Here is an 11,116-nt window from a genome sequence, read left to right as displayed (position 1 = left end):
AAAGGCCTAGTTTTGGCTCCACCCAACTTAAAGTAATGTTTATCAAGCACCTATTGGGTGCTGTGAGGGAAGACAAAATAAATATAATCCACAATCCCTGACTTCAAATGGTTTACAATCTACTTCCAAGACTAATGCAGGAAACAGAACAGTACGTAACCAAAAGAGAAACTTCGTATTACTAAATTGAAACAAATACTTGGGTGCCTGCCATGTCTAACCTCTGTTCTTTACTCTCAAGGAAATTTAAACCCTTGGAGATAAAGACATACATGTGAAGTTAAGTATGAGAGTAAAAAGGAACAGAGAGAAGAGCTTGGAGAAGGGACCAATCACTCTGGGCTGTGATTGTTAGAGAAAATTTTAAGATGGGGGAACTTGAGGAGGGGTTTAAAGGAACTCTTAGGCTGATTAGTCTTTAGGTAGAAGGGTCATCTTAGAGGTTATTTAGGGCATCCTCTCACCCTTCACAGAAAGGCCCACACAACTACCAAGAGTTTATACATCCTCTGGTTAAACTCTTCTAAAAATTCTCAAGGCAGATCATTCTGCTTTTTTAACAATTTGTAATTGTTAAAATATCCTTTCAACAAAATTGGAATCTGCTTCCTGGTAACTTTCAAGCAACGCTCTCTGGAGTTATACAAAATGTCTCATTGTTCTTTACCCATGACAGACCTTCCTTCAAGTATTTTAAGATACTTATTATGAGCCTCTTTTCTTTCTCTAAGCTAAACATCTTTATAACCTTCAAGTAGTCTTCATATAGGCATTGGAGAAACTATCTCTCCATGGGATGGACAGATCTCAGTTCGAACTCAGTTCCCAACTAGTTATCTGTCCTTGGCCAGCTCACATCTCTCTGAAAGTTTCTCCATCTGGGAGGCAGTTATGATGATGGTAATATGACTTATCTTATAGCAAAATAAAAATTAAATAATATAACTGATGTAATATGCACAGCACAGGGCCTGGTACATTTTCAGTACTGAAATGATAGCTATTTTCATCACTCTTATTTACAGTCTAAGAATGCATTTGCAATCCACACACTTATGGTCAATTAATCTATGACAAAGGAGACAAGAATATACAATGGAGAAAAAAAAAATCTCTTCAATAAGTAGTGCTGGGAAAACTGGACAGCTACATGTAAAAGAATGTGATTGGCACATTTCTTCATACCATATTGAAAAATAAATTCAAAATGGATTTAAGACCCAAATGTAAGACCTGAAGCCATAAAGCTCCTAGAAGATAATGTAGGCAAAACACTCTTTGACAGAAAGTCATAGCTATATATTTATTCATCTGTCCCCTAAGGCAAAAGAAATAAAAGCAAAAATAAACAAATGGGACCTAACTAAACTTAAAAGATTTTGCACAGCAAAGGAAACCATCTACAAAATGAAAAGACAGCCTACTAAATAGGAGAAAATATTTGCAAATGATATGATCAGTAGGAGGTTAATATCCAAAATATACAAAGAGCTCATACAACTCAATATCAAAAAAATAAACAACCCACTTTTAAAAATGGCCTAAATAGATATTTTTCCACAAAAGGCATACAAAGGGCTAACAAGAATATGAAAAGATGCTCAACATTGCTACTAGAGAAATGCAAATCAAAACCACAATGAGATATCACCTTACACCTTACACCTGCCAGAATGGCTATCATCAAAAAGTCTACAAAAAACAAATGTTGGTGAGAATGTGGAGAAAAGAGAACCCTCCTACACTGCTGGTGGGAATATAATTTGGTGCAGTCAGGATGGAAAACAGTATAAAGGTTCCTTAAAAAACAAAAAATAGAACTACCATTTAATCAAGCATTTCCACTCTTGGGCATATATCGAAAGAAAGTGAAAACACTAATTTGAAAACATACATGCACCTAAATGCTCATAGCATCATTATTTACAATAGGCACAATATGGAAGCAACCTAAATGTCCACCAACAGATGAATGGATAAAGAAGATGTGTATACACACACACACACACACACACACACACACATATACATGCACTGAAATACTATTCAGCCACAAAAAGAACAAAATTCTGCCATTTGCAACAACATGGATGGATGCAAATAGTACAATGCTTAGTGAAATAAATCAGATAGACAAAGACAAACACTGTATTTTATCACTTTTGGAATCTGAAAAATAAAACAAATAAATGTATATAGCAAAACAAACAGATTCACAATACAGGGAACAAACTAGTGTATACAGTGGGGAGAGGGGCAAAATAGGAGTATGGGATTAAGAGATGAAAACTGCTATGTATAAAATAGGCAAGCAGCAAGGATACATTGTACAGCACAGGGAAATAGAGCCATTATTTTGTAATACATTTAAATGGAGTATAATTTTTAAGAATATTGAATCACTATGCTGTACAGCTGAAACTGGTATAATATTGTAAATCAACTATACTTCAATTAAAAAAGAATACATTTGCAAATGTACCAAGGTGGGAAGGGACAAATTAGGAGAATAGGATTAACAGATACAAATTATTATATATAAAATATATAAGCAATAAGGAGTTACTGTACATCACAGGGAATTATTTTCAGTAACTTGTAATAACCTATAATGGAATATAATCAAAAAAAATAACTTAGTCACTGAAATGAATACAATATTGTAAATCTGAAATGAAAACAATATTGTAAATCAACTGAAATGAACCCAGTATTGTAAATCAACTATACTTCAATAAAAAAAATAGTAAAAATAAATTTGGAATGATTAATGTACCTTAAAAATAATGCATTTGCAAATATTTATTAATATTATAGGATTAATAATTAATAACATTAATATTATTGTAACTATTAAGTTACTTATAGTCAATTTGCAGCAAACTGAAACCCATAAGTCTTTATTTTCACTTGGACTACTATTAAATCAGGTCTCTTACATACTATATTTATGCAATTGTTATTAACCAAAGTACATTTTGCATTTATCCCTACACAATTTCTTTTTTGTTTGTTTTTTTGGGGTTTTTTTGTTTTTTGATTTAAGTAAAGTCAATTACAATGTGTCAGTTTCTGGTGTACAGCACAATGTCCCAGTCATGCATATACATACATACATTTGTATCTTTTTTTGTTGTTTTGAAAATGAATTAATATATAGAAAAGCATATTAATATACAGAAAAGTATACATGAAATAATGCTAATGATTATTAGTAAATGAAAAAAGTAAATATAAACAGCATGCATCCTAGTTATTTCTCTATAGCATTTATGTTTATATTTACAAAGAATCAAAGTAATTTTGGAGCATGCAAATAATTTGATAGTCATCAGTTTCCTTGTCCCATAAAGTTGATTAAAGAAATAATAAAATTTTAAATGTCGTTGTCATTGACATTTGTTTTCTGTAGTCTTTTTTTTTTAAGCTGACTTTGTACATTTCAGGCCAGTGAGGTTGTCTGTAAGGTAGAAAATCTTGAAAGGGAATATTAAATATAAATCTTGATTCTGTCATATAGTGTATTAGCAGTAGCATCTGAATCTGTGTTATATGGAAGTTTCATAAACCTGCTGTCTATGACCCAATCCAATAAGTTAATTAAAATGTTGAACAAGGGCAGAGTTGCAAACAGAATCCTTAAGTGACCTCTTTTCAAGCTGGCATGGTGCACTAATAGCTCTCTGGGTATAGATATTTCCAGAGGTTCCTGTTGAGAAATGCTGTGCTTCTCTCATGTATTGGTTGTATGGATACCGTTACATTTTATAATCAATCTTGTTAGTCATTTGGCTTTAGTCTCTAGGAAGACCAAACCCAAATTTGCAATCCAAATTTTTGGAGTTCAAAAACTGACATGCATTTCTCATTCCATCTGACCTTATCCTGACTTCATCTGACTATGCTATTCAATTTTTCCCTTAGCCCTGACTTTTTAAAAAATTCTTTTATCCTTTTTGGAATGTAGGGTTTTCTGCACATAAAAACATACTGTAATGGGTGCTGTGATGTGCTACCCAGACTCCCCTTCAGAAATGAAGAACTATTTCCTCAGCTGTTGGCCTCTTTGGGAACTGCCTTCACCAAAAAAGAGGCACCTAGGTCAGAGGCATGCCCCCTTCCTATTATCACGCATTCTAATAACTAATCCGTGTATATTGTTCATGGTTCGATGGAGTAGTGGAGTAGACAATAAAACCTGTATGGAGTAGGCTGAGGAGAGATGTAAACTGAGGAAATATAGACTGTTACTATAGTCAGTTCAGGAGAGATTTTGCTGAGAAGGGCAGTAAAAAGGAGCAGCAGCTGGAAGGCTGTTGGATGAAGGCAGAGTAGGTATTTTGTTTACATGGAGATGAGTGCTTGCTAATGGCAATGATCCCATAGAAAGGAAAAAATTAACGGTGATGAAAAAGAGGGGATAGTTGTAGTACCAAGGTTTTTGTTTGTTTTGTTCTGATTCCCTCTCTCTCACTTTTTTTTTTTTTTTTCGGTTGGGGGGAAATAATTGGTTGTTTTTTTCTTTTTTTTTTTTTAATGAAAGTATTGGGAATTGAACCCAGGACCTTGTGCATGCTAAGCACACACTCTACCACTGAGCTATACTCTCCCCTCTCACAGTACTATGCCATTGAGTAAATGGGATCCAGAGCTCAAACTGAAGGTCAAAGGGGAGCAGGGACAACCATCTATCATAACAGGAGGGAAGCCTATGGTACATTTGTTGGTTGGAAGATGATGAAAATTCAGTCTGGTTTCTTCTGTCTCTGGAGTATGATGTAAAGTCATTAACTAAAAGTACAGAGGAAAAAGGGAAGTTTAGGAGATTGAAGAGTGGGGAGAAGTGGAGACAGAAACTGAACATACTTGGGAAGTGTATTAGGACTGGTGAGCAGTATTAAGTGCCCACTAGATACTTTGGACTTAAATTCAAAAAGAGACCAGTCAAGATGGTATGAATTTACTCCAGCTGTTTTTGACAGCAGGGAGAGTAACGGGTTAATTGTGTTTGACCACAGTTAGGATTTTTCCTAAGCACCTGAATGGAGGAAGCAACAAGGATGCTAAAGAGGTGTTCAGGGAGTGGCTTTTTACTAATTGTCTGTGTCCTTCCAGAGTTTCTTTTTGCTAACATGAGCAATTATAAATATGTATTTATATTATCTTACCTGTTTTTTTATGCAAAGGATAGCATATTACATTTCTTTTTCACCCAACAATGTGTCTTAGAGATCCTTTGCAAGGACACTGAGTTTCCTCATTCTTTTTTTACAGCTATATAATGTTCTAGTTGTATGCTTACACTGTTGTTTATTTAGCCAGTTTTAACTTAGACACCTGGACTGCTTCCAGCATTTTGCTAGTATAAATAAGGTAATAGAAAAACACATACACACATATATAATTTCACATGGATGCAAGTTTATTTGTACAATAAATCTCCAGAAATGTGAATGCTGGGTCAAAGAGTATATGCAGTTATTTTGATTGATACTGACTGAATTGACCTCCACAGAGGTTGTACCAATTATGTTTACACAATCTATTAGCATATCTATTTTTCCATAGTCTTGCCAAAAGTGTTTTATAAAACACTTGAATTTTTGCTAATCTATAAATGTAAATTGAAACATCAATTTAGTTTTAATTTGCATATCTCTTATTATGAGTGAGCTGAGCACTCTTGTAGGTTTAAGAGTATTCTGTGAACTGTCTCTTCATTTGTTTTGCTCATTTCTTAATTGGGATAGTTGTCTTTTTCTTATCCATTTATATATTCCAGTAATTAGCCCTTTGCATATACTATGAGTTGAATTTTTCCCCCAGTTTTGACTTTGACTTGACTTTTGAATGTTTGTTTGTTTTTGTTTGTTTGCTTTTGCCATGTAGAAGCTTTCTGTTTTCTGACCACAGTGGTGGTTGAGTGAGTGTGTGAAAAGTCAACAAGCCACACACTTATGATGTGTGACTATTCTATTAAATATATTATCTTTTAAAAATTTCCCACTGCCAGTCATAAGTTCCCTTCCATCAAGTTTCAATGATATCTATGCTATTTTATATATCATCTTGCATTTACTCATATATACATCTTTAAATCCATCCATTTTATTTAGTGGGCCCTTTACATATGTTAACTCAGTAAACTCTCACAACCATCCAAAGAGATGTCTTTTAACCCTCATTTTACAGATAAGGAAAGTGAGAATTAGAACAGTTCAAAAGTAACTTGCACAAGGACCTACTGGTCAGCTCAAGAAACTATATTCAATATCTTGTAATAACCTATAATGGAAAAGAATCTGAAAAAGTATATATATAATATATACAAAACTAAATCACTTTACTGTACACCTGAAACTAACACAACACTGTAAATCAACTCTACGTCAATAAAAAGAAAATGAAAGAAATAAAATTTTTTCTCTTCACAAAATAACATGTTACCATTTGTGAGAATTATTCCCAACTTCTCCCCTTGCATTTTCCCCTCTGGGAATTACTAAATACCTCAATAAAACTTTAACATCTATTGAGTACCTCCTATATGTCCAGTTCTGGTTTAATTGTTGATCATACAAAAATGAACACTCCTACCTCTTAAAGAACTCAGTCCAAAGGGGAAGAACCACGAAAGCTGTAATACAGCGTGATTAAGTGCTACATAGAGGTGTGTGCCTTACCCAGTGTTCTCCCGCTTCTTGTGTCCTTCATGGATTAGTTATATAATTTTATCTGGTTATTTTTCTCCCTTTTCCTTCAGTTTCAAAGCCCTCTGGATAAAGACAGCGAGCACCCTGCCAAAGACATTCTTCTAATTCTTATGAAATTCAGAGTGGTACAAAAGTGGCTGGAAGCTTCCCAAACAGGGAAGATGGTGAGTAAAGGCCAGGGTCAGGAAGGAGTAGGGTCTACTTAGGCCACTGAAAAACCAGCCTGATGGGAGCTGGCACTGAAAGATAAGTTTGAAAAGGCAGGGTGATGCAGATCCAGACTACGGACTGCTTGAAAGGCCTGGCCAAGAAGTGTGCTTGAGCCACTAGGCAACAAGGACCTATTGTAAATTATCAACTCTGACTGATAAGATAAAAATGTGTGTTATTTTAAGATTGCTCAGGCAGCACTGTTTCAGAAAGACTGAAATTAGAAGATTCAGAAAGTGGAGAGGCTAGCGAGGCTCCACAAACACCTACTGAGAACTCCTGTCCGAGGCACTGGAAGCAAGGAAATGAAAGCCAGTTCCTGCCTTTGAGGAGTTCATAATCAATTGAGAGAGAGAAACCACAAACATGTAGCGTAGTAGTTATGATGACACAGTCAACACAAACCTAGGGTAGATAAAGCATAGTGAGAGGGGGGAGTCTGATACAGCCTGGGAAGGCAGAAAGCAAGGCAGGGACGTAGAACTGGTAAATTCTGGCTCAGCCTCACCTGCTGAAACAGTTGGCTATGACGAAAGGGAAAGAGAACTTTAAAGGGCAAGGTAATGAGTTGGAACAGCCTATCAAGATTATGAACCATATAGTTAATGAGGGAAAGAGGAATGTTCTGTGAACAATGATCAAGCCACAGGGCATGGTCATGTCATGGGCTGGTTCAGTTTACTTCCTGGATCTTTTCTAACCCTCATCAGCTAAACTGAAGAAAACAAACAGTATAGGTTGGCAAGCCAAGAAGGAAGCTAGAAAACTAGTTTAGGTAATAGAAGATAGAAAATGGCTGCCTAGAAAGAGATTAAGGATGGAGTTGACCAGAAAGGATCCCCAGAGAAATTTGGCGGATTTCAGTGCTCTATATCTTGCTTAGGATGGTTGTTACAAGTGGGCCTAGAATCCTCAAAACTCAATGAACTGAACATTTCAGAATTGTACATTTTATTGTAGGTAAATTATGCCTCAAAAAAAAAAAAAAAGACAAGAAATGCTATAATCGAATTAAAAGACTTGAGGAGGGAAAAGAAGAAGAGCAGAACAGTTAAAACTCAAAGAGGGAAATTAGACCCCAGGAACAATTTCCCAACCAATCTGAGAACCAAACGAATTTTGGTATAGGGAAAGAGTGACACCTATTATTTGCCAAATCCTAAACTAGACTCTTTCACATATTTCAACTTTATCTCCAGACCCAAAATTGTCCAGCTAAGCACAGACAGTAATGTGATTAGTCCAGGGAGAGTGAAATAGCTCTGTGAAAGAAGGGGGAGAGCCCAGATGAAAGGAGGATTGTGTAGAGTGTGCGATGCAGACTGTGAGATAAAAGATGTAGGAGAGCTGGATATAGACCAGAAGGCAGAATGGAAGAGGAAAAGGTGAGAGAAAGGGCAAGGAATGCAGGAAATGTTTGAAGGACTTTCTTCAGAAACTTGAAAAATCAGAAAATTGGGTTCATCTCTGACTCAACCTTCTCTCTCACAAATAAAGAAATAAAATTTTTTGAAGTCAAACTTAAGACATTAAAACTCTGCCATTAAAATATTTAAAAGGTCTGGAAGGATATGCATCAAACTATGCACCATGCTAGAGGGAAGTTACACACCTACCATGTAGTGTTAAACTTTGTTGTGATAAGCATGTACTTTAAAATTTTTTTTTAACCAGTTAAATTTTGTTAAATCCAGCATGGGATCAGAGAAGTGCTGATAAAAACTGAGACCTGTTTTGGTGTCACGAGAGGAGCTCCTCACACCTGTAAGCTGTGTTTGACTCGTGTCCAGGGATTAAGAGTGGCATCCACTCCTTCACTAGACAGCCTGGGACAGCCCTTTCATTTCCTTAACCCAGTGACAAAGTCTTTGGGAAGTGAGTTTGGGGCTGGGGGCCTGAAGCTCTAGAGCAAGGGTAGGCACACATTTTCTATAAAGGACTAGATAGTAAGAATTTGGGGTATATTTTTTAGGTAAATTTTCATGAAATTGTATAGTCTCTGTTGCAACTATTCTGCCATTTTTGCACAAAAACAGCCACAGACAATATGTAAACAAATGGTCATGACAGCAAGACCAAATGGGGCCATAATTTGCTGACCTCTGGTCTAAAGCAGTAGTTCTGGCTCCTGACTGCATTATTAGAATCACTTGAGGGGTTCATAAAATCACTAATGCCCAGATTCCACCCTCAAGATTCCAAGCCTGGGATGAGGCCCAAAGTTTTCGGGGTTTTTTTTTTTTTTTTTTCCTTTTATTTATTTATTTTTAAACTACCAGATGATTCTGATGTGCATCCTGGACTGAAAACAATTGTTCCAGAAAGAGAGTTATAGGGGAAGGGTTTAGCTCAGTGGTAGAGCACACGCTTAGCACGCACGAGGTCCTAGGTTCAAATCCCAGTCCCTCCACTAAAAAAAAAAAGATATTCAAATAGTGACTATATATCTATATCTATATCTATATCTATATCTATATCTGTCCCTAGGAGAATTATAGTCTCAGCAAACTGCTGTTTTGTTTTGTTGGTGTGGGGAGAGTTGGAGAGGAGAGAATGCTGGAAGGACCTAAGGCTGAACTGACATCCAGATTAAGATTAGAACTGTTTCCAGTCCAACTGACCAATTAAGCGCTTCCAGTACTTTGATTAAATGCTCTTTATTTGATGCTTTTGAGTGCACAGCACTATAAGGAGTTGCCAGACTCAGTAAGTCAGCCCCTTCATCACTCTTAGTTAAGGTGGCCATGGGCAGAGGGGAGAGAGCATTCAGTAGGCCACCTTCAACCTAACCTTCTTTCTGGAACCATTCTCTATAGGCCCCTGCGTAGTTCCGAGCCCTGTGGAGAAAAAGAGGGGTGAGGGAAGGGCAGGCCCAGAAGGCAGTCCCTGGTCACACCCCAGCTAGCAATCCACACCTTCTCCATACCCTTTGTATCCAAGGCCCCGGGCCAAATGCGTGGCCTGCAATCCCCGCTTGCCCATCTGACAGAAGAAAATAAGATTCTCATCTTCCAGCTTTGGCTTCTCCGCAGAGTACAAAGCCTTGAAAGCTGCTGGCTCCATCTGCAGGGCACTTTCCAACTCTGACACTGGGAGGAGGAGTCGAGAGGATAGAATGGAAAGCCGGCAGTTTGGCAATCTCAGGTTCAGAGGTTGAGCCTGGAAGGTCCGGTCCTGTGGTCGAACAAATCTCCAGAGGGCCCCAAAACAACACATGGTGACCTCCCCCCTCCAAACCTCAAGGACAAGATACAGTCTACTTTCACAGGAAGTCAGCCAAACCCTTGAAGGGGAGCCACTTCCCTAGCTGCGAGGAGGGGGCAGACTCAGGCATCCAGTCTTGGGGCAGTCAAGCATAGAGAAGGCGGCTTGCTCCTTCCTCATCGCCTCTTATTCCCTCAAACTGGAAGGCCCAGTTTCGCTGCCAGGATCCGCCTCCAATCAACCCTTCTTAAGGGAAGTTTAGGAAGGGCTAACGGAATACAGGACCCCCGTAACCAGTGCCTTCCTCACACCATCCTAAGGGCAGTTCCATTGACTAAGACCCTCCAGTATTGTTTCTACTCCACCACCGGGGCGTCCCCTCTCAATCCCATACCCGGGATGTTGAGCGCCCCAGGGATCGTCCCAGCTGCCGCCTCCTCCCGAGATCTCACGTCGATGAGCCGGGCCCGTCCCGCGGCTAGGAGCGAACGGAGTTCAGGGAGCGAGACTGTGGGCTCTGAGGAAGGGGGCACGAGAGCCTTGAACGGAGCGGGACTGCAAGACCCGGCGGCCGCGGCGCCCCCTCACCTGGCAGCGCCCCAACCCCGCAGGAGTTGGGGGAGGACCCCTCCGCCACGCCCTTTCGCGTTTCCCTCCGTGTACACCTCTACTCGGGGGACACCACGCGCTCCGAGGGCCATACGTAGGACAAGATGAGGCCCCAGGTCTCCCCTGCAGGTACCTCCAGCCATGGTGCGGGCAGCAAATGCGAGTTTCAGTAAAGTGGCCCAGGCCCGCCCCCTCGGTGCCAGCAGCATCTCCCCCGGCCTCGCGAAACCGGAGCCCGATCCGATCCTGAGCCGAGACCGGAACCGGAAGCGAAGGCTCCGCCTCCCGCCCGCCCCGCCCCCGCGGCGCCTATTCGCGGTGCCCCTAACATAAGCCCGCTGAGGAAATGCTCGCGATTGCTGGGCGTGGGCGGCCAACGA

At 39.2% G+C, this 11,116-nt stretch overlaps 1 protein-coding gene across 5 annotated transcripts; it reads right to left on the bottom strand.

Annotated features, from left to right (window-relative positions):
• Nucleotides 1-9,561: 9,561 nt before the first annotated feature.
• On the bottom strand, nt 9,562-11,043 carry TSTD1 (thiosulfate sulfurtransferase like domain containing 1). Of its 5 annotated transcripts, none has more exons than XM_006173993.3 (4): nt 10,870-11,030; nt 10,522-10,644; nt 9,850-10,012; nt 9,562-9,760 (listed from the first exon to the last, which is right to left on the bottom strand). In XM_006173993.3, exons 1-4 carry the CDS (start codon nt 10,943-10,945, stop codon nt 9,709-9,711), a joined length of 414 nt encoding a protein of 137 aa, XP_006174055.2. In that variant the 5' UTR covers nt 10,946-11,030; the 3' UTR covers nt 9,562-9,708. The 5 variants fall into 5 exon arrangements, with proteins under 5 accessions (XP_006174055.2, XP_014417548.1, XP_032319794.1 ...); XM_014562054.2 differs by having other exon boundaries at nt 9,564-9,760; nt 9,839-10,012; nt 10,870-11,032; XM_014562062.2 differs by lacking the exon at nt 10,522-10,644 and having other exon boundaries at nt 10,870-11,043.
• Between the last annotated feature and the right edge of the window lie 73 nt (nt 11,044-11,116).

This window comes from Camelus ferus, chromosome 21 (assembly GCF_009834535.1).
Source record: "Camelus ferus isolate YT-003-E chromosome 21, BCGSAC_Cfer_1.0, whole genome shotgun sequence".
NCBI classification, from domain to species: Eukaryota; Metazoa; Chordata; class Mammalia; order Artiodactyla; family Camelidae; genus Camelus; species Camelus ferus.
Note: the sequence above shows the minus strand (reverse complement) of the source record. Positions and strands in the feature narration are given on the sequence as shown.